General features: G+C 39.0%; 1 protein-coding gene across 1 annotated transcript; it reads right to left on the reverse strand.

Moving 5' to 3' along the window:
* Window positions 1-573: 573 nt before the first annotated feature.
* Window positions 574-12,096, reverse strand: LOC142369156 (thialysine N-epsilon-acetyltransferase-like). Its single transcript, XM_075451419.1, has 6 exons — window positions 11,902-12,096; window positions 11,535-11,586; window positions 7,704-7,787; window positions 5,412-5,513; window positions 5,299-5,339; window positions 574-4,477 (listed from the first exon to the last, which is right to left on the reverse strand). Exons 1-6 carry the CDS (start codon window positions 11,962-11,964, stop codon window positions 4,310-4,312), a joined length of 510 nt encoding a protein of 169 aa, XP_075307534.1. The 5' UTR covers window positions 11,965-12,096; the 3' UTR covers window positions 574-4,309.
* Between the last annotated feature and the right edge of the window lie 12,598 nt (window positions 12,097-24,694).

The raw sequence follows: 24,694 nt of genomic DNA on the forward strand, positions 1-24,694 counted from the left end.
TAAGGTACTATTTATTCTGGTGAAATGAATTACTGCCAAAAGGAGCAACATTATCCCCTGAGTCCAAACTTTTACTTTTTCAACGAAGGATATTACCAGAATTTGAATTTACACTGGATAAATTGCAGTCGATCAATTTTACAGTATCAGTTTGCTCTGTTTTAAAGGAACTAATAAGGATATTGCTCCATTTCATGGCTAATGTGTAAAAACACCTCAAAGATGTTACTTATCCATCAAAAAATGTGATGGCCTCACCTGGGTTTTAGGCTAAATCTGCCCCATAACTCTGTTTCTACTCTTGAAGTTGTGACAGATGCCACTTGGCCACAGATTATGATTCACGACAAGTATATCGTACTTTAACCAGTAAATTATGGCATTTATTTCCATGTGTTGGCAAAATCTATACTGGGAATCTCCAGTAGACAAGTTCTATAACTTCATTGTAGCCTTAAAGGAAAACCTGGCGTTAGTGTGCCCTCTGTAGGTCAAATGTGGCTTCATTGTTGCTGTAGTTCTGGCTTCAGAAGATGAAAAATGGACAGCTATACACACACACATCTCTGTAAGTTGCAGGGTGACATAATTTATTCAGAGAAGTCAAACACACCAAGAGAGTAAAACACAGTAAATGTTTTCAAGAGTGGATGACAACAGGGAGCCCACAGATCATCTGTGAAACCAACATCTGGCTCTCATGCCGGCTTCTTTTCTCGTCTTTTTTTCTGTTCTGACACAGCAAACGACAAAAATTCTAGCAGCTACCTTTTTTTCGTGTCCAAAACCATCAAACGTTTGGCTAAAGTCATGCGAAAACCTTGTGAATCTATTTTTTGGTGATTGCTCACGTTTCATTTTGAGGCTCGAAGGATTTAATGACCCCACAAAGCCCTTAAAAACGCTGATGAAGTCTAAATTGCTGCGGCGTGCCCCAAGAGTCGACTTTTGGATGCACAAGGTTTTCAGTCTCCTTTATTTTAAGACAAAACCATTAGAATCGTGCTTTTTCTGGCAGAAAACATCAGTGGCTCCACATGGCATTTGAACAACATATAACATATACACACACCAAGGTCCTTTTAGAACAGAAAGGAAAACACATCAGCATAAACATCTCGTCTACTTACGCCGACAGTTACACTGTGTAGTAATTCCAGACACGTCCAGCACGCTAAAGTCCAAATAAACACGATTGTTTTTGCTGCTGCTGTGTTTTCTATGCAAGGTCGCACCTCAGATTTATTGCAGCTGCATTCGACAGGAACCGGAGCTGAACTTTGATTTTGAAATAGTTTGATGAAGCCAAGTTGCAAACAGAGTTACAACTTGTATGATTTATGGCTCTTAACTCTCATGTTTTGATGTGAAGCAGCAGACAAGAGCAGACACAAATATCTCCTCATGTTTCCTTGGACTCGATTGATGTTTGGGGCATGCGTGATTTTTCAAGGTCAGTGAAATGCACCTATCCACATCGACGATGGAGAGGTTTCAACGGTGAAATAAGTAAATAAATTCTTCAGTGAATTGTCTTGCAAACAAAGTATGAACATACTTTGCCAACTGTAAATATCACAAAGAAGGGTCAGTGGTTTTTCCTTGTTTGGAGAGGGAGAAATTAAATCAAATATAATCCATAACTCAGCCTGTTTTCATTAAACTCTGGGAATTGATACAAAAAAGATAAGAGTGACTGACCATAGAACAGAGATGCAAACCGTAATCATGCCACTTCCACTTCAGCGTGGCGGGTTCAAGGTTGTAAACTGAGCCTACTGGAGGATTTTCTTATAGTTTTCAAATTCCACTAAATTGACGGATTTTGTTTTTATCTAAACTTCATCCGATTCTCTAAAACCTGCCCCACATGTTTGGCTGCATGGAGGGAGGTTTTAGGTCCAGTCCAACCCATTCCTTTAGTGCACACCATATGCGGTACGAAGTAAACAGTGCAAAAAAAATAATAATTTTACGCCTGACGACAGCAGCATTTCATGGGGGAAAAATAGGAGTGACTGACTCTTTGGTTGCCGTTGTCATAATTTGCAATACATTCAAAGAGAATACATACCGAAAATTCAATTTCTTCTAACAGTCAGAGTGAAATTCATGTCTTGGCTTTACAATGCACGAGATGGCATCTGTGCAATAAAATTAAAAAACAAACTATAATAAAAATATTGCTAAAAATATTCATTCAATTTATGGATTACTTATTTTACACTTTGTATTACATACACATGTTTACACCTTGTGCTGTTCGGTCTAAACCAGTTATCACAACAACCAAACCTCTCACAAGGAAAGAAAACAACAAAAAAAAAAATACAATTTAAGTGCGCAGGTGTGGAATTAACATGCACAGTCCATGATAAACTTTTTCAAAAGTATTGCATAGGCCCCCTTCCAAATCTTAAAACTGCATCGATTGTCAAATTTCTTAACTCTGAAGAGGTGCTCATAAGAGCTCTAAATCGTCTGCATCTACACAAATGCCATCATTCGCAGAGTAAAGGCCTCCATGTGCTAATGTTAACAGGAAACAGCGGGCTGGTTGATTTGGTTTACAACAGACATATTGAGGGCGTAATTAATTTTCTTTTAGAAAAAGGAATTAGTGATTGAGCATGGTTGTTTGAGTAAATAGAGTTTCTGAATCCTGGAAGGAGTTTTTCAAACGATGCCAATCAAAGCCAATCGAAATATCTGAGAACAGGATAAAGATTTTTATACATATAAATATTGTAGAAGTTTGTATCCTCAGTTTTTTTTCGGCTTTTAACCATCAGAAACTAGCGTAAAAGTGTAACAGATGGATTAAACTGTTTATCTGCCCCAAGCTACAATCATTAGCATGTTTGGCTAACTAGCTTAGCACAAGTAAGATCCATTTGTTTAAAAATTAGCCATAAAAATACCCTTTCAGGTCATAAAAAAGACTTTACACCAAGCGAGAACCAAATTCGTTAGTTTAGAGATACATTTAGTTGCATTCCTGCTCTGTAATGAATGTGAAAAAGTTCCTAACACAGCAACGCTAGCCAACATTACCAAAATTAGCATACCATAAAAGATGTTACACTCTCTTATCTAAGTGACATGCTGTTCTAAAATACATTGAAATCTATTAATTAAACCTGTGCTTTATTCACACAACTTAATTTTAATACTATGGCATAGTATTATACTACAGTGCTATATTATTGCATAATATTGAAAACAATTGAGAGTAACACCAACTGCTGTTGACAAAGCTTTGACTGACTCATGGAATTAGAGTTTATTACCACTGTTAAACTAAAGCTAAAGTCGGAATGGTCAACTTTTAAAAAGTCTATTTTGTTCAACTTGCTTCAAAGTTTAAACAATGCTGATGAAGCCTAACAATGTCAGGAAAATCTCTCAGAATTTTGAAGTAAACCTGAGTGCATTTGTCAGCTGGGATGGAGTATTTCCAACCTTACCAACCAACTAAGAAAACGTCAGGTATGGTGTCTTCTTCAAGAAGGCAGCTTACGCAGTAAATGCTAAATCTTTTTATCCCTACAGCTCCTTCAGTTGGGTTAACTACATTTCTGCTGAGGAGCTTTTGTTATTTATAGATTAATCACAAATAAAACCTGGAAGCAGCCATGATTTCACCCACTTTGTGCATAGTAATATAACTCAAGTTCTGAGGTCCCACTTCTAAGTTATATGACCAGAAATGACTGGTCCGTTGGATCTGAAGAGGGGAAAAAGTAACCGCTGAGATGAGGTTAGCTGCTACGAGTAAAGCTATAGATGGAGGACAACCTAGAAAACATAATGGTTTCGATGTTTCAAATAAAAAATGAAAGGATAAGAGTTTATATGAAGAAAGGGACTGATGGTGGTGGTTTGTTTCTATCATATGCATGGATCACCTGTGGATGGCAGCTGGGAAAGCCTCCAGCCCCTGAGCAACTCTGGATAGGATAAACCATGTGTGGGAAATGAAATAATACAGTAAATATTCATATTATTTGTATATTATTTGTGTAGTTTCTCTTCCTGACAGAAGGGGGAGACAAATGTTCCACACTAAAATAAAAAAAAACTTCCTGCTGTTTTTTCTAATCTGTTACATATGCTAGAATGGCTTTATGTCTAAAACTTAATAACCACTCAGGCTAAAAGTTTAGCAGATAGGTAGTCATTTTAAAAACCAGCATGATAATTGTAATCATTGAGTTTTGGAAAGGAGCCGGTGAGTGCTACTCTGTCCCTGCACTGTGAGCTGACCTCGTGGGGGCAAAAGCTGCGAGGCCACGATGATCACGCTGGATTAAGGTTGTGCCAGGTGCTCCATTGCTTCTCCCTCACAGCGCATGCAGTGATAGCCCATCGAGGCGGTGACATCGAAGCAGCCCTGGCTGAGGTAAAAATCCAGAGATGACTTGTTCCAGTCCAGAACGGTGAAGTTGAGCTGGTTGCAGCCAGCAGCGAGCCCCAGCTGCACAAACACCAATAGGAGGGAAGTGTACATGAGACACGTGAGACAATAACTACAATAACCTCTTAGTTATTGTAATATTTTGAATTTTTTTAGGGCTGGGCAACGATTAAAATTTTTAATCTAATTAATCACATGATTTCCCTGATTAATCACGATTAATTGCATTTGTACGCAAAATCCAAAAATGAATCCAAAAGTAGTGTATAGCTTTTAGCATTTAGTTTTATTTTAAATGTGCTGCCATATGAATGAAAGTGCCATAACATTTGTTGTGCAAACACACTTTTAACATCAGCATCTTTCTGTAGTTTTTATGTAGAAGCCTCGCTCCACTGTCTGTTTCCTTGAATGACTTGCTGCTATCAGTTGTGTGTTTTGCCTTTAAGTGATATTTTAGACTGGAACTACTACGCTGAGAAGACAATTCAACTTGGCAGTGTTTACAGATGACTTTGGTTCTGTCGACTCCGCCGTCTGGAAGAACTTTAAAATGAAAACGGCCGAGTAAAAGTTCCGTACCCTTCTCCATGTTTGGTGGATCCGCCGATTACTTTCTTTTCCGGTTCCTCAGCAGACAGCAACAGATTTTTACAAAATAAAAGCCTGTGAGCAACAGACTTTTACAATAATAAAATAAATAAAAAAAAAAAAAAACTGCGTTAATGCGCAATAAAATATTTATCGGCGTTAAATAATTAACGAGTTAATGCCATAATAACGAGTTAACTCGCCCAACCCTAGAAGTTTTAGTTAAAGACTGAGCATCCACGGTACATTTCTCACCTCTTACGGTTAAACAATGCTTTGATGTTACTCACCTGTGCAACCTTGCTCATAAGTGCTTTGCCAATGCTCTTCCCTGAAAAGAAAGATTTCATGAATAACTTGAGATCTCTTGCACGTACAGTTGCATAAAGAGCATGTACTATACCTCGGTACTCTGGCATCACGTACAAGTCCTCCATATAAACGGCTTTGCCCGTCCACGAGCTGTAGGAGAAGAAGTAAAGTGCGTAGCCGATCTTCGTATGGCCTGAAAATAAAAAGAGAAATTTCCTTTCCTGTAAGAGTTAAGACTCCGTACCTTAATCACAGCTGTTTTGGAACGCTGTGACGCAATGATTTGCAAATAGCAGAAACCTCTTTTTTTCCTCACAATCGAACACAGAAAGCATATAAAACGCTGAAAGTGACACATTTTACTGTCTGAACTTGAATTTGATGGCAGCAAACGCGTCTCAAAATTGTTGGGACAGGGTTGAGTTTCCCACTGTGTAGCATGCCCGCTTCTTTTAATAACTGTAAACATCTGGGAACTCATGAGACCAGTTTCTGGACCTTTGGGAGAGGAATGTCGTCTTATTCTGGTCGTATTTAATTTGTCTACTCATTTTGTCTTCATGCTGTGTGCCATAGCTTTCTAGCACACAGCATCAGCCTGTTCCCTGCACTTTGTTTGCCTGTCTGATTATTTTTTTTAACCCCAAACCTTGTTTTTACAAGTAAAAAAAAACATTTTTTATTTGGCCTCTTAGGACCCTGAAATGTATGGGGTTGCTTCTCTATCTTCATTATGCAATCAGTTTGCAACCTAGAAAAAAATCTACATATACTGCACCAAATCTACTCTTTTTTTAAGAGTAGATTTCTTTTTTTTATCTACTAAAAATGTGTTCAGATGGATCTGTAAAATGTACATCAGAAAAAGCACAATTAACACTATTGATAGACCAAAAGCTACAAGTGGATGACAAGCTAAAAGCTGACAAAATATTTCGTAACCGTAGGTCCTGCTCTCAGGTTTCAGCTCTACTGGAAGCAAGACTTTTGAATTTGAAAACAAAACCTGGATTCAGACTTTTTTGCCTAAAAAGACACAAAAATAACTCCTCTAAACTCACATATCCATATAGACACTCCCTAGTACAGAGTTGGCTATCTGAAGCCAGTGAATGGTGGTTGACTGTATGGAAAAAGGTCCGTATCATGGAAGAAAGAGGCCCAGCTGGGCAGCAGAGCACAAGTTAATGACTTCATTACTGCACACAGAGGAAAAGCGGTACATTAACCTTGTTATGCAAGAGGTGTGTAAGGAGAGAAGCCACATCAGCAGCATGCTGTTACATAAGGGAGCAGCACTAATACAACACTGTGGAGAATTTAGCTGCTAAAAGCTCAATGATTCCCAAAGAAGGAGCTAAATAAATAGGACTTAAACTCATCAGATGACCAAATGATGACTTTAACCATGTACTGATATTACTCTGTGTATCCTAAAGTGCTTTTGTTCTTCGTAACGTTACCGGTTAAGTCACCTATTGAGGTATTAAATTTTTATGCACAGTGGAGTCTTGTGCAGTCACAGCTTCTGTCACCTTCACAGAGCAGAGAAGGCAGATTAAGACGAGACAAAGTCCACTAATGTTCAACAACAAGAGTTTAACAAGTGTTGGAAATGAAGACAAATGGATTTGTGGACTCAACGAGCACTCGTCTGGCCTCATATCACTTCTGATCCCACCTCTAAGGAGATTAAAACTGTCTAAAAGCATTTTTGAACAGCTATTTCTAAGAAGCACAAAGATGTAAGTTTCTCTGCTCTTGCCATCACAAAGCTTGCATGGCTTGTTTTTGTTCTGAGTTACTCCGGTGAGATGGAGATCCTTCACAATTAGAAATCTTTTAGTCATCTGGAAGGGACGAAACAGGATTACAGTCCAAGTGTCGACCAGGAAAACGGTTTAAAACTCTCAGCTTAGTTGAGGTGATTTAGACGTGACACAAACAAATAACCTCGCAGTCTACAGAGGTGGAAAAAAATGGAGGCAGACTAAGAATAACTATCACATTTATGATCTTTTAATCTTAATTTTTGTAAAGAAATCTCTTTCTGTTTGTATTACTCCAAATGCATGTGTGAAATGTGCAAATATTAAGTGCTTATTTCCGCCTTTAGCATGAGCTGAACTACATCCTCTGTGTCTGCAGGGTATGAATCGGTACGTAAACCATGAGGAGGGACAGGAAACTACGTCACGGGACGTTAATGACTTGTCTGCAGACGAGCATCTGTTTACACACTAAACGTTTTTACCATAATATAAACTAAACAAGACTGTAGCAGGTGCAGACCCGAGTGGAGCTTCCCTTACTGACAGAAACTGAAAAAGCAAACAAGCAACCATTGAAGAAAAGTGGAGGAAGTTACAGGAATCTCACTCACCATCTTTGGATCTGTGCTGTTCTGGCACCTCGGCGATGATCCCGTGAAAAAACGGGTTCTTGGAAAAACCATCTTGCTCCAAGTCTGAAATTAAGGAACAAGTTAAATAAAGTTTTAAAAATGACTGCTCTGATGATATTGTGACAGTTAGAAGCTTACGTATTAAACTGTTTAAATAATGTTTTACATTTTACATAATAAAGAGTGAAGCGGGATTTTAAACCAAGTGAAAAAACAAAAAGTTGCACACAAAGTTTCATGATAACTACTTTAGTTTTACAGTAGTTACAATAGTTTGAATGATAATAACACATTTTATTAATAACGCACTCTACATTTACAACAACATCTCAAAGTGCTAAATGGTGAGTTTAGCTAAATAATAGTTTAAGAAACGATTCTGATAATTTAGACTTCTGGTTGGACGTGCCACCTCCTCCTAACGCCAAAGACTCCAGAGGTCTGGCTGAATAGTCAAAGATCTACCTGTCCTCGTCCTTTTTTGTCCTCGACCTCGATTAAAAGCGCCAAGAGGTTAAGGTGGAACCAACTAAACTAAGCTGTGATGTGGATCTGCAGCATCGAAACTACGAATGTTGGAAATAAATATTCTACAAAAAGTGCCGTATGTATGTCATTAATACAGGATATTACTTTATCTAAAGTTTGCAACTGAAAAAGAAAACAAAAACGTATTGAGTGAAATATTGTGTTGAAACAGGCTGCTCACGCTTATCTTCGTGTCCTCGTGTTTATTCACATAAATCACAGTTTAATCAACAGGATCAAAATAATTGAGTGTCACGATAAAAGTTTTGATAGCGAGCAATTGTGGGACAGAATTCTCCCCTTTCTATTAAAAGATCAGTCTGCTAACCCATAAGATATCTTTCAGCCAAGCCCTTTTTTCCAAAGGGAAAATATGTTCTTTTCTTTTAAACGTAGCAGTCTGTTCTTGACCAAAGTTTATCTTAAAAAGAAAAACAAAGATAAGCCGAACATGAAAAAAAGTTGATAGGGAGCAGAGCATTTCACTGATTATGTTCAAACCAACTGATGTTAGAAGCACACAATCATTTACGCACAGTAACTCCGCATGAATCATTTTCATAACAGACTGGCAGCATGGGGGATGAATCAACTACCGTCAGAACTGTTGAGGCCTTAAAGGCGTCAGATTGAATCCCACACATGCATCTGGCTCTTAGAATATTATCAAATATTAATAATATCGTTTTCAGTGATGAACAGGTGCCCCTGTGTCCTAGTCCTATTTATAGTATACTATAATCACTGAAGGTGAAATTAGAAATCCTTCGCTGAAATGTGTTCGTGTTTGCTGTTTAGTTAAAATATATTAAATTCTCCTTTTTAAACTGCTGGAAACACAGTTTAGGCTGTTTCTGTTCTATATTCAGAGAGCATTTTTGGCCGCGACTCGGCACGTTTCAGTTGATTTTCAGACTCTATTGTTTCAGACTCTATTGTATCACAGGGCCAAACAAATCTCGCATAGGATTAATGACCAGGGCTCTCAAGTTTTCAAGTTTGCTTGGAGTGAGATTCGGGCGGGGCAGGGGCCGGGCCGTGTGCGTGGGGGAGGGTTTCTTTCGGGGTTTCTTTCGTTTTTTTTTTGGAGGGGGGGGGGGGGCTGGTCCCTTGCAGTATTCCATCGCCATAAACTAGCTAAAGAACAATTGTTTTATTTATACCAAAATCACAAATCTTCACTTTTACACTAAATTCTGCTATATTTTAAAATAAATTGTTTTAGGTATGCAAAGTCTTAACAAACAAAATTTTTTTATGAGTGTTGTTGTAAGTGTTTGTGGCAGATTTTGATGCTTGATGACTGATATTGGGGGCTCCCATTTAAAGCACTGTGGCTCAATGTCAGCCATTTTCACAGTCATGATGGATGACAGAGTTCCATTCAGAGCCAACGTGTTCCTGGTCTTGGTTTCATTAAGCCCCACCATGGAAAAAACCCTTTCTGCCAGTGGCGGTTGGTCAATAGAGGGCGCTAGAGCGCCGCCCCTCCCGTGAATCAACCATAACAAATATGAAATTAATTATACATTTGTACATTGCGTTTTTACTCGTGCAGTGGTGTGATAGACTCTGCTGTAGGCTACATGCCACTGCCAGCAACCATTAAATGCTTTCGACTTTAATCTAGGCTTGCTATTTGCTATTGGATATAAAGCCCTCCTCCAGGTGGTCGCCGGTAACACTGGAGTCTATGAGAGCTAGCAAACTTTTTTACCGCGAACAAGCAGAGGCAGCTTTTCATTGGCGCATGAAAATTTGATTCTAGTTCGCATCTCTGTGCGCCCAGACCAATGGCAGAGTTTTCCATATTTTTAATCTTAACGTGATTGGACAATTCATCGAATCAATCACGTCCATCAAGCACGCATCCGAGGAAGCGCCGGGCTGTCGGGGAAGAAGACCACAGACAGTAGGATTGCTGCAGAGGTGAGTCTCTGATGTAGAAATTAGTTGTTGTCCATTTTTCAATGCAGTCAAGTCAAGTCAGCTTTATTTATATAGCACATTTAAAAACATCAGAATTGATCCAGTCTTCTATATTAGTCCTCAAAACATTAGACACACCTACCTTTTAATGTGGTCTTTGTTTTTCCTGAATATTTGTACATTTTGCAATAGAATAGGAAATTCAGAACCATCATCCCTCCCTACCATTATGTTGTGGTTATGGTATAACATGTGATCTATTCTAATTACAGTAGCCTATATTTCTTTATCTATTCTGTCCCAAAACTCTTTATTTAATGTCAACAATATCCAAAGTATCTCTCTAATTGTATTAATCCTTGAACAATGGTCTAGTTTAGGTGGTTTTTAGAATTTGTGTGTTGTGTTCTGATTGTGAGGTGCTATTTGACCCGTCACGCGCAACTGGGCCCCCCCAACAAATTGAATCACCAGCCGCCACTGCTTTCTGCATAAGCATTTCAGTGTGGCAGAACCAGTTTGGCAATTGTAGATAGCCTTGGGAACCTGCTCATACCAGTCACCTTTGAAAAGAATTAACCACGGAAGCCTTATTACACTCCTACATATTTTTCATTTTTCATTAAGTTGCTCATGTTAAAGGGTGTGTGCTGAATATTTAGGCCTACTACTCCAACGAACACTTTAACCGGCAGGTATTGGTCTTTTACAAAGAGTAGGAAAACTATAGTAACTAACAAAAGATTCAAATAAATGAAGATATGACCTGCGTGTGTCTCACGCTCATTGCGCGAGACTTGAGAACCCTGTTAATGACAATAGATGTAACACATTTTCATAGCGACAATAAGAATACTTTGCCGATGGTTTATTTACTTCCGCGATGTTTTTGATCAGGCACCTATGCGGGCACCTATTCTCCTGAAACAGCAGTACCCAGCATGGGAATCTAACCGGTCGATTTAACCGGTAAGATTTCTCATTATGTGGGTGGGATTTCTATCTTTTTTCCCCGCTTTGCTTGCATTAAAATAAATATTCCACTTGTTTCGACTCTTTCTTGTTGTCTCCACAATTTTAGTAAACAATCTGACCACAATATCCATCCCAGTGGCTTTTTATCGTAACAAAATCAAGAGAAAGAGGGTGAAAGTGTTCGATGCCATCAATTTCATGCAAACAGCCGAATGCTTTGAATGATGGGGCTGAAAGCTCCATGAAAAGTGCTTTGCCCACCACTTCTCCAAGGCCAAGAGAGTGAACTTTGAACATCCACCTCACCTGGATTTTGTCTCGTTTCTTTTAAATGGAAGCAGGGCAGAGAATTAAAAACAAACAAAAAAAAAAACACACCTTTCTGAGTGATTTTCACGTGCTCAGTCACTTTCTCGTATTCTGCCAGTTCCTGTGGGGGAAAATACAAATAAAGTCAACTGCTGTCACTCTTACGAACTTCTCAACACAAATCCTTCACCTGCGGTCATCATGCAAGTCAGAGTCAGACTATTACCCTGCACGAGCAGGTTTTGAGTGACACAAACCGCTGCATGCACACCTGGTGCACGCGCTTCAACGCAAAGCACTCAGGCCAATTATAATATAAACAATTTAATCACAGCAGCGTTGTATTAATGTACAGATTTCGTGACGTATGCATGAGTCATTGCAGGCTGCGTCCCTCTGGGGGTCATCCACAGCCGGTCTGCACGTGTCTGCTCACCACGATCATCCGCGCGATGTCCTTGCAGTCCTCCACGTTTGTTGCTCGGATGGAGAAGTCCATGTCTGGTGAATGTGATGAGGTGATGCTCACAGTGCAGAAGGGATGGACGGGATCGACTGGGATGACTGGCGCTGTGCCTCAGACCCGAACACGACCTCCACGAGAAGGCTGGAAACCGAACACAGAGCGCCCCCCTCCTGGAAGGAGGCGACTCGGGGAATCATCTCCTCTTGTGGACAAAGAGGTGCACTACAGAACTATTATCAGATAAATCCTTCAGGGCTTCAGGACTGTCAGCATTGTGACACTTTGCTTGAACAAATATTTATATAAGAATATGAATGGGTCGCCAAATGTAAAAAAAAAATAATTAAGAAGGTACAGCTTACAAATTTTGAATATGTATCTCTATTTCCTCACATTTTGAACTTTTTCCTCACATATAAACGGAAAATGAGCCTAAAACAACACTGTAAACATACTTGTAAATGTCATGTATAGAGCTCAAATATAAAGCATACATCTAAATGTTAAGTATGTTAACATATTATATCCAAATCTACATATTATATCCAAATCTAAATGTTAAATCTACATATTATATCCAAATCTAAATGTTAAATCTACATATTATATCCAAATCTAAATGTTAAATCAACATATTATATCCAAATCTAAATGTTAAATCTATATATTATATCCAAATCTAAATGTTAAATCAACATATTATATCCAAATCTAAATGTTAAATCTACATATTATATCCAAATCTAAATGTTAAATCTACATATTATATCCAAATCTAAATGTTAAATCAACATATTATATCCAAATCTAAATGTTAAATCTATATATTATATCCAAATCTAAATGTTAAATCAACATATTATATCCAAATCTAAATGTTAAATCTATATATTATATCCAAATCTAAATGTTAAATCTATATATTATATCCAAATCTAAATGTTAAATCAACATATTATATCCAAATCTAAATGTTAAATCTATATATTATATCCATATCTAAATGTTAAATCTACATATTGTGTCAAAATCAAAAAAATTGGGGTATTGGTCGAGGGGTGGGGTCAATTAGCATATATATTTAAAACATTTAGATTTAGATGTAACATTTAGATTTGGGACTCCATAAATATGGCGTTCCCAGTACCTGAATTATAGGCGGATACCGCAGGATAAGTTCAAATGAGGTAAACGCTGGAAATCGTTTGTGAAATATTGGAGTAAGTTCAAACAAAATTCTGTTTGAATGAGTTTCACACTTCCGTGCTCACCCTCAAACACTTTCTACTTTCATCATACTTCATCATGATTAAAGTGCACAGAGGAAATCACTACAGGAGTAAAAGTCTGCAGACTGATGGAAATATTTACTGGATTTCTCTCCATATACTCAAGGAAGTCGATACTAAACGTCCGAACATAAAACAGAACATACCAGTTTGGAGAGCTGAAGGCATTAATGACTGTATTCAAAGCAGTTATTGACAATGTGGAAGGAATCTTCTTTCATGTTGAATTTGTTGTTTCACTCTATTATGCTGCATCGATAAGATCTCAGGCCTCCGCCCCGGCTTGCCTGAGGGGTGTTTGGACGTACGATTGCATGTTATAAACATTACAAAAACTCTCAATGGGGATTTTTGAAGGATGAAATATGAAACCAGTTGTAAACCAGCAGAGATCAATTAAAAAATATGTAGTGTGAGAAGAAGAGCTGTATTTTAGGTGGTTTCTTTCACTTCTGACTGATGGGATATTAAACCCGGACTCTAAACTCATGTGATATTTCTTCAGCATACTTTTGTAAAAACAATATAGTCCAATATTGGTCTTCTATCGACTAAATTTACATGTACAAAAGTGATGTGCACGGTAAAGGGAACTCTCCCTCTTTTGGTGGTGCCTCTCTGTTTTGTTGAAGATGTGTTAACTCACCCAATTGCAGAGCTTAAAGCTAAATAACCCGAATGACACATCTATTATTAAGCCTGTATGTGTCTGCACTCCTGGTGATTGCGTTTAACAAGTTGGTTCATTAGTGTGGTCATTTGAAATGCAAGTAGCATCGTGATTTTTTCTTTCATGATCCTGTCTTTTAGGGTGTAGTGACCACAGTGGCCTCTAGGGGGTGCAATAGGCAGGATTAGAGTTTTGGCCTTGTGCTGTTTGCTCTTTAGGTGGATTTTACTGACAATGATTCACCTCCAAGTAAACACAATGCTCACATACTCAGTAAATAAGCTGTTAAGCTGTGTGGATATCCACATAAAAAAAATGTAGCCCTGAGTTTGAGTTTTTCTGAACTCAAGATGATAACGACTTTTATACAAGCTGATAAATGCACTGACACCGACCTTTGTACCTCTGTGTGGGTTGTTTCAAAATACTCGAGATTTACGAAGGTTTTTTTTTTCTATTCTGAGGTCATTAAAACCAAAAAAGGAATTTCACAAAGGGTGGCGTTATGCAGGGGATATTTCTGCGTGAAGCGGGTCATGCTGATGACGCACAGCGAGGATATGTCATCAAACTGTGAACTTCAGCACCAGAAATAAAGATGATCTCATGATTTTACGCTGTCTCCCTCAGGCTGAAGGAAATAAAAAGCTTAAGTTAGAGGAACTGAGAATGGCTCAATGAAAGAAGTGTATATGAAAACATATCAAGGATATTTTTGCTGTGATTATTGGGTTTGTGAGTGGGGTGGACATCGGGTGCAGAAACGTCTGGATGAAACACAGCAAACATGGCAGGAAAGGTGAAAAAAGAGAGAAAATACGCCAAACTTTCACAAAAAAGAAAAAGAAAAGCACAAGAACGTCTCAGAAGATGAATAAAAACTTAGTGAGCATCAAAGTAAGGCAACAACTTCTCACAAAACACAAAAACACAACATTTTATGAAGCAGAATCTTTCAGAAAACACAACAAATATTTCACAAAGCAGCATTCCTGACAGAAAACAACACACAATATTCTCTATCTCACAGCTGCTGTGTGTATTTCTGTTGTTTTGTCTGTTAAATGAATTTAAACACATGAGAGTAAATTTTAATTGGCTCAATGAAAACTCCATTCACACCAGCTCATGTTCTGACGCCAGCAGCAGTGACAGTCGACTCCCACAGCCACCGGGCTAAGACAACACTGACTAACCACATTATATTTGCTTCAAAGATGTAGTTATTCACAGTTACTATTGTCAACTAATCTCCTTTCAACAGTTCAGACGGAAATGTGCTTTTAAGAATATGAATATGCATATTTCACAGCTTTGCTCGTTATTTTAGGGATTCAGATTTTAATCCGGTTCTCTGTCTAATTAAGGTTCAAACTGAGTAGCTGTAAATACTTTGTTTTACTCTCTCTTTTAATTAAATAATCAGAATGCTTCAACATTGATTCTTTTTCAGGTTACTATTTAAGTGATGCTCAGTGAATTCAGTTCAAATTAATCCACCAAATGGACCTGAATATTCATCTTTTTCTTTAATTTGAGCTCATTATCAGACGAGTTTCTTATTGTCAACATACAGAAAAGAAAGTACCGTAAACGCGCTTTCAGCTCTAAAGCTTTCCATATCAGGACATTATAAAGATCATTTGATCCATACAAGTGTTGGAATTAAGTAAGGATAACCTCAAGCGAACAAAATCCCATGACATGTTACACCATGTCATCTTTTATTGAGCTAAAACTAAGCCAAAATGCAGAAGTAGTGTGTGAAAAACTGTGTGTGCCCTGTGATTCAACAGCTTGTGGAACCCCCTTCAGTAGCAACGACTTGAAGTAAGTCAAATTTACTATTTAAAACAGCCTGTTGACCAAAGCGCTGCACATCACAGACAGAAACTGAAAAGAAACTTCAACGAAAATGAAAAAGAACAATCAAAAGCGATTAAAAACAAGGAAAATATGAACAAAAGAAATCAACTTTAATGTTGGATTAAAGCAAGAAACAAGTTGAGATGTAAAATCTGACATGTTGAAGCCTGTCGAACGTGCACAGGCAGGTGGTCTCATTATTTTGGGGCTAAAACGGCAAAAGGCCGTCACCAAACTCACAGATGATACACTCTGGAAAAAATGCCCCTCCAAAAATAAGTAAGAAAAACAACAAATACAAGACGTTTTTGCTTGAAATAAGAGAAAAAATCTGCCAATGGAACTAGTGAAAATCGGCTTGTCAAGATTTCTTGAAATAAGATGTGATATTTGGGACTTTTGAGATAAAAATGATCTTGAAATTAGCTTAAAAACCTCTTCAAATGTCAAAAAAAGCTTGTTTCATATGATATGCGACTCAAAACAATTTGTTTTCAAGACTTTTAAATTTGACAAGATATTCCAGATGTATTGTCTTCAAAGCAGTCCCTATATCTGGCTGAAATGGTACTTGTTAGGCAGTTGTGTCTTATATTAAGTGTAATGAGATATTTGGACTAGAAATGAGACAAATATACTTGGTAAGACTTTGATTTTTTTCCAGTGCATTTGATTAGCAGCAACTGGCTCCTGCTTACCTCTTCGTTTCTATGGAAGCTGTGAGCAGACTAAATAAGGAAACTGTGTTGTACATGAGTTTCATTTTGTCCTGATTCATAAAACTTAACAATGGAAAGAAGTTGCACTTTGACTAGAGATTAACATTCCTGTTGGATTCCCTTTTCTCTAAATATTGCTGATAAGCTGGTCCATATCTAACTTGCAACTCTTTGAAAAGCCGCATATTTAAGCTCATGTGGTCGCTCAATTAAAGTCATGTAATGATTCTCAGTGAAATCAGACCACAGAGAAACTGCAGATGCTTAGCCATGCATAAAATCTGGTTTAAACTAATAATTGATAGATGATTCAGGGGTCAAATATCTCGTTCTCGAGGTCGTTTAACCCGGTTGTGTTTCGGTAACTGCATCCATTCCTCTGCCTTCAGGGACTTACACTTTGTGCTGGTTCTGTGCACAACTTACAGTATAAATAGGAGGCTGTGGCTGCTTGAGACTAAAAATAAACTTTGTGAGCAATCTGTCACAGTGCATGGCTTTCTACAAAGTGGAGGGTGGGGAGGAAATGAGCAGAGAAAGGGGGATTTTTTTTCTGGGCTGGCTTCAAATGCTCAGCAGCCAGCTTTCTCCATAAAGAAATAAGGCGGTCTGTGTGTCTATTAATAGCTCCAGAGAGACGGCGTGTCTCTTTAAGGCTGACTAACGGCTCCTTTCATACGACGCAAGCAGAAAAAGCAGAGTGTTGCCACCGTTTTCATCAGCAGCCCGCTGATGACGTGCATGAGACACCCCCTGACAGCTTTTACAGACGCACATGGACACTCAGAAGCAGCGAGAAGCAGAAACATTGTAGACGGTATTAGTCAGTGGAATGTGAGAAAGAAAAATGGGCTACTTACGTTTGAAAAATGCTACAAAAACCCACAGAAAGGGAGGATTTCAGTGCACAAGGTGCGTAATTCTGGTGTCATATCGTTGCTCTGTTTCTGAGAGGAGCATAAAAGGACCACATCTGGAAAATCAACCCAATCTATTGCTGAAAAATGGAGGCTTTCGCTGCCTCTGTAGTAAAAAAACATGATAAAAAGAATAAAATACTGCCCTGATAAGAGATGTATGTATTAGTGAGGGGAAAAGAGAAAGAAATGAGAGATATTAAACAATATTTCACTGTTTGAAACAACATTTGAGGCCCTTTAAGCACATAAGTTGCCCCATGAAGTCCCTTGTTCTTTGTTAGTTACAATTGTGGTTTCTTATGTAGTTTTCACTCTTCACTGGCTGTGTTTTTTATACAATTCAACCTGTTTTGCTCTGTGAGAAGCATCAGAAAGCAACAAGGGGAACAATCACCTCATTTTAAATGTAAACAAGACAAAGGAGAAGATTGTGGATCTTCGGAGGTCCGGGAATAAGCCAAGAGAAGAGCTGGAAGTGGTGGAGGACTGCAGGCACCTCAAGAGTTTACCGGGACAATGGACTCGACTGGAAATGCATCTACCAGAAAGGACGTGACAGCCTGTACTTCCTCAGCGTCTGTACGAAGATATTCAATCTTCAGCAGCATCAGAGACTCGAAGAAGCTGAACAAACTGATAAAGAAGGCAGGCTCTGTGCTGGGGACTGATTGTAAGAGGAAGACTGATGCACAAGTTGTTTAACATTATGGACAACGCTGCTCACACCTGAAGTGTGTTCAGTCGGAGGCTTCTTCAGCTCCCCTCTAACATCGAACTCATGACTAATAACTGTTATACACTCATTCATTTAACTTTCAAGGTGACGAAGATTCACAATCAGTTTCTTTATTATATTTGGGTTGTGTTTTCATGGAAATCGAGCCTGAGAAGTTTTATTTACATACGCAGCTCACAGCTACTCTTCAGAGGTGTGGGAAGCAGTGCTACGTCAACCCTCTTGAAAGGAAAATAGCGACACTTTGTCCACCGCTTCCCTTCTTTTAACTAGGGCTGTGCGAGTTAACTCATTATTATCGCGTTAACTCGTTAATTATTTAACACCGATAAATATTTTATTGCGCATTAACGCAGGTTTTATTTTAAAAAATAAATTTTTTTGGGGGGGGCTTTTGTGCCTTTAATGGATAGGAAAGTTCAGAGAGACAGGAAGCAGGGGGCAGAGAGAGGGGGAACAACATGCAGCACAGGGCCGTCTGAACCCGGTTTGAACCGGGGCCAGCTGCAGTAAAAGTCTGTTGCTCACAGGCTTTTATTTTGGAAAGGTCTGTTGCTCACAGGCTTTTATTTTGTAAAAGTCTGTTGCTGTCTGCTGCAGAACCGGAAAAGAAAGTAATCGGCGGATCCACCAAACGTGGAGAAGGGTACGGAACTTTTACTTGGCCGTTTTCATGTTAACCAAAGTCATCTGTAAACACTGCCAAGTTGAATTGTCTTCTCAGCGTAGTAGTTCCAGTCTAAAATATCACTTAAAGGCAAAACACACAACTGATAGCAGCAAGTCATTCAAGGAAACAGACAGTGGAGCGAGGCTTCTACATAAAAACTACAGAAAGATGCTGATGTTAAAAGTGTGTTTGCACAACAAATGTTATGGCACTTTCATTCATATGGCAGCACATTTAAAATAAAACTAAATGCTAAAAGCTATACACTACTTTTGAATTCATTTTTGGATTTTGCGTACAAATGCGATTAATCGTGATTAATCAGGGAAATCATGTGAATAACTAGATTAAAAATTTTAATCGTTGCCCAGCCCTACTTTTTACACAAATTTACATTTCTAAAAAGCAAAGTTGCTAAGTTACCAACGATGATGGGAAGGTGTGATTGAATCTGCAACTTGCACGGTGTTGCTCACAAACAAGGTTAAAGTCAGGATAATTAAACACACTGCCACAGTCTTATGGGTAACGATGGTTTATAAAGCGGCACCAGACTGTATCGATATAAAAAAGGCTTTACTGAAAACAGATTTTATTGATCTCTTTTAAAAAAATATCAATTTAAATGAAAACATCAACGTCCCAGCCATCTCTTCTGTTAAAAAATGATCACCCTGAAACTTTAACTCAGCAGCATTTTATATTAATGATGTCTTTAGTCTTCTATAGAACAGGAGCATGTCAGCATTTTGGGAATATTAGCCTTTTTGCCGAACATTATCTTGTTTGCTTGCTGTTGCATTACATAAACAAACGGGGGGAACGACATCCACCTTCTCTCCCGGCTCAATAATCCCACCTGTTTATCCAACCTATTTTAGCCACAGTTAGGTTCATACTTTCCCTTCTTTGAATTTGTTGTGATAACCTGAGTCTGTTACCCCTGAATACGGAATGTACTCCACACTTTTCCTGGCTTCGTTGCCATTGTCCTTGTCCACCGCTGTGTTTTCATTGCTTTCCAGCATTTTTCTTGTGTAAGTCTTCATTGTTTTTGACTGTGCTTTGTTCTTTGGTTTTTGGATTTTTGCCCAATCACTGCTTGGATTACTTTGCTTGTTATTGCAGTCTTTGTGTGTTCGACCAACTGGACTTCCAGTAACGACTTTCGCCTGTTTTACGTCTATCTTGTAAATTTGCAGATGCTGGGCAACTAATAACTTATGGTTCTGACTATTATTGATCATAAATTTGAATAAAAATGACTAAACTGGTTTTTGCTGCTGTTTATCTTGTGGGATCTATCTATTTCTGTCTGTTCAAAGTTTATTTTGTGATATTTTGATTTATTTGCCTAATTTGAAGGTCTTTAAATAAACACTCACCGGCCACTTTATCAGCTACACCTTGCTAGTAAAAGGTTGGACCCCCTTTTGCCCTTAGAAATGCCTTAATTATTCATGGCATACTTTCAACAAGGTGTTGGAAACATTCCTCAGAGATTTTGCTCCATATTGACTTGATAGCATCAGGCAGTTGCTGCAGATCTGTCGGCTGCACATCTATGATGCCAATCTCTCGTTCCACCACATCCCAAAGCTGCTCTGTTGGGTTGAGATCTGGTGACTGTGGAGGCCATTGGAGTGCAGGGAATTCATTGTTATGTTCAAGAAACCAGTTTGAGATGATATGAGCTTTGTGACATGGTGCAATATCCTGCTGGAAGTAGCCAACAGAAGATGGGTACTGTGGTCATAAAGGGATGGATATATCTATATTAGGGCTGGGCGAGTTAAAGGATAAGACCGGTTTTTTGACATTGGGCCCTTGATTTCACATTATAGCATGATGTTCTACTCACCCCTGCTTGTTGTTTGTCATTTGGAGCTGTTCCGAAGATATTCGAGAGGCTTCTGGCTGCTCTCTTGAGATATTCGGCCATGAAACGGTTTCCTATGGGCAAGCTTATACAGGCACAAACTATGCTGTTTATAATTTATTAATTACTCTACACTAGCACTGATAACGTGGAGGTGCGTCGCTTACTTAAAAAAATCCGGGTTATTGTAATTTTGATTTTTTTGTCGTAAAGTGGGTGTTACTGACGTCCTCGTCGTGCTACTGCCACAGACAGCCCACAGACCTGCTGCCTATTTATTCATTCGGCTAAAATTCAAAATTAGTAACCCGGATTTTTTTAAGTAAGCGACGCACCTCCACGTTATCAGTGCTAGTGTAGAGTAATTAATAAATTATAAACAGCATAGTTTGTACCTGTATAAGCTTGCCCATAGGAAACCGTTTCATGGCCGAATATCTCAAGAGAGCAGCCGGACGCCTCGCGAATATCTTCGGAACAGCTCCAAATGACCAACAACAAGCAGGGGTGAGTAGAACATCATGTTATAATGTGAAATCAAGGGCCCAATGTCAAAAAACCGGTCTTATCCTTTAACTTGTTATTTTCGCGTTAACTCGCTAATTATTTAACGTCGATAAATATTTTATCGTGCACTAATGCAGTTTTTTTTTTGGGGGGGCGGGGGGGCTTTTGTGCCTTTAATGGATAGGAAAGTTCAGAGAGACAGGAAGCAGGGGGCAAAGAGAGGGGGAAAGACATGCAGCACGATGCGGGACTTAAACCGGGGCCATCTGCAGCGAGGACTATAGCCACTTGTACATGGGGCGCCTGCTCAACCCACTTCGTGCATTAGCGCAGGCTTTTATTTTGTAAAAGTCTGTTGCTCACAGGCTTTTATTTTGTAAAAGTCTGTTGCTGTCTGCTGAGGAACCGGAAAAGAAAGTAATCGGCGGATCCACCAAACATGGAGAAGGGTACGGAACTTTTACTCGGCCATTTTCATTTTAAAGTTCTTCCAGACGGCGGAGTCGACAGAACCAAAGTCATCTGTAAACACTGCCAAGTTGAATTGTCTTCTCAGCGTAGTAGTTCCAGTCTAAAATATCACTTAAAGACAAAACACACAACTGATAGCAGCAAGTCATTCAAGGAAACAGACAGTGGAGCGAGGCTTCTACATAAAAACTACAGAAAGATGCTGATGTTAAAAGTGTGTTTGCACAACAAATGTTATGGCACTTTCATTCATATGGCAGCACATTTAGAATAAAACTAAATGCTAAAAGCTATACACTACTTTTGAATTCATTTTTGGATTTTGCGTACAAATGCGATTAATCGTGATTAATCAGGGAAATCATGTAATTAATTAGATTAAAAATTTTAATCGTAGCCCAGCCCTAATATATATATATAAATATATATATATATATATATATATATATATATATATATATATATATATGGGCATATACACCATAACAAACCTGCCAAGAGACCGGGCAGAAGGAGGCAACAAAGAGACCAAAGATAACCCTGAAGGAGATGGAAATCTCCACAGAGGAGACTGTAATTGTCCATAGGACCAATGTAAGCCATACAGTCCACAGAGCTGGGCTTTACTGGAGGGTAAAATGTGGACGGTCGTCTGGTCAGATGAAACTAAAATTGAACTTTTTGGCCATCAAGAAAAACACTATTTCTGGCACAAACCTAACACCTCTCATCACCCAAAGAACAATATCCCCACGTGAAGTACGATGGTGTAAGTGTCATTCTGTGGGGATGTTTTACATCATCGGCAACTGGGAAACTGGTCAGGATTGAGCGAACGATGCATTGTGATAAATTCAGTGAAATTCTTGAGGAAAACCAGTTTCAGTCTTCCATAGTTTTGAGACTGGGATGGAGGTTCCCCTTCCAGTAGGACGATGACCCTCAGCTTACTGCTAAAACAACACACGGGGGGTTTAAATATGTCGGAAGACCTCAATCCAACTGAGAATCTGTAGCATGACTTAAAGAGTTGTGTACACGAGCAGAACCCAACCAACTCGAAGAAGCGGGAGCAGTTTTACTTTGGAGAATGGGCAAAAAACATCCCAAATGTACCAAGCCTATAGAGACATCCTCTAAGAGACTTTCAGCTGACTTTGGAGGGGTGAATACATCTACATGTACCACTTTTCACAGATTTTTATGACATAAAATCCCCCAGAAATCAACTTACAGTACACATTGTAAAGTTTAAAAAAAATAAGAATGCATATATACGGATTTTCAAGCCATTGTAAATATAGTTTCATTCAACTGGTTCTGAACTAACTAGAACAAAAGATCACGTGTCACCCATAACTGTACAGGATTTCCTGTCTTTATTCACAACTAACCATCTGCAGCATCATATGCATCAGTCAGGTTTGGAGAGTGTCATTCATCAGCTCATGTATCTTCTCTAAAAGCAGTTCTAATGCACCGCTTTGACCTGGTTTGCTTTGGATTCGGCCGAGCTATTGTCTCCCTAACTGCCTGAGAAAGTTGTCCTGGTCCACTTGCCAGATTCGGCACAGTCACGAGTAAAGGGCCGCTCCTTCAGGTCCGTACAGGAAGCCACCTCCTTCTTCCTGTTTAGTCTAGATTCTGATTGGACCCTGAGCTCGAGAACATTAGCACAACAAAGCAGTCAACACCATGTTTATCTGTTTCTACAAAAGGAGCCGAAAAGAGACCTGAAAAAAAATACAGTCAAAACAAAAGAGGAACCACTGCTGGAGCCTTCCTCCTTCAACCTCCATAAAGCCCTTTTAAGGCATTATTTTGCTCTCAGAAAAGGCGACCTCCACAATCAGTGGCTCCACTAAAGTGGTGTGATTAATTTCATGAATATAAAATGACGCCCAGTGCACAGTAATAAGAGCTAAAATGAATGGCTCATTCTGGGAATACACACACCACAAGACAGACCAGAAAAGTCAAATTTTACCTGTTACAGAAGTGTTTGATTTCTTTGATATAAAGTTACATGGTGATAAAAATGGCCATAACAATCTGATCGTGTACATCAAGGAACTCATCTTGGTGCAGCCTTGAACAAAAACTTGAAAATAAGTCTGAAATATAAGGAATTCCCCCAGACAGACCCTTCCTCCTGTCTGGCATGCTCGTGTTATACACCCTGTTCAAACTAAGAGAGGGAGGAAAAAGAAGGAAATTAGCTCATCAGCAGGCCTTACGCAACCCTCAAGTAAAGATAACTAGATGAGTGGAAAGCAGACACGGTGTCATTCCTGCTGCTCCACACGGGCCATTAACATGCCTTATTAGGGCATCTTCAGCTGGTTGTGTGTTGGAGCAGTCGGCTGGCAAATGTTGCCTTTTGTTTTCTGTTTTTCTTCTTCATCCAGCCCGCCTCTCATAACTTCCCTCAGACAGTCTGAGTCATGTGATTCCCAGTCGGGTCGGGTCACTCGTCACACTTGCTCAGCCATGGGACTCTGCCCGAGAGGGAAGCTCAGTAGAAATCAAACAATAGCTCCGCAGGTACACTTTCGGGAACAAGTAAATAGACAACTGGCTTTCCTGTAAGTAAAATAAAGACATTTATCACTCTGGTGGGGCTCCCTGTCAGTGTCCAGTTACATGCTGTTTTATAAGATGCAAACATGGGTTTTAAACCAAAGATATCAGCTTGGGATAAATTACAGCACTCACTGTACTCTGTACACTGTACACTGCACTCAGCTTAAAAATAGAGTAATTTATAAGCCTAATATTTCTACTATACTGATAGTGCCTCTGTAAAACGTCCAGCTTCCCTTTCTGATTCCAGGTTAGTGCCCTGCAAAAAGAGCATTTCCTGCTACACATGTAGCCTTAAGGGCAGGTCAAAGCTGAGGTCAGCACAACCCGTATATACACAACAACAACAACTGACGTGTGAATCTGTTGCAACGGTAAACACGCTTCACTTATGATTTCATTCAAAGCTAGTTTTCCACAGGGCGATCTCTGTGTCATTTGTCCCAGTTTCTT

This window comes from Odontesthes bonariensis, chromosome 19, assembly GCF_027942865.1.
Source record: "Odontesthes bonariensis isolate fOdoBon6 chromosome 19, fOdoBon6.hap1, whole genome shotgun sequence".
NCBI classification, from domain to species: domain Eukaryota; kingdom Metazoa; phylum Chordata; class Actinopteri; order Atheriniformes; family Atherinopsidae; genus Odontesthes; species Odontesthes bonariensis.

Coding starts and splice junctions, on each gene's coding strand:
- LOC142369156 (XM_075451419.1), bottom strand. CDS start 11,964: ATGGACTTCTCCATCCGAGCAACAAACGTGGAGGACTGCAAGGACATC. Junction 5,514..7,703: donor ACAGCACAGATCCAAAGATG/GTGAGTGAGATT, acceptor TTTTATTTTCAG/GCCATACGAAGATCGGCTAC. Junction 5,340..5,411: donor CGTGATGCCAGAGTACCGAG/GTATAGTACATG, acceptor CTTTCTTTTCAG/GGAAGAGCATTGGCAAAGCA.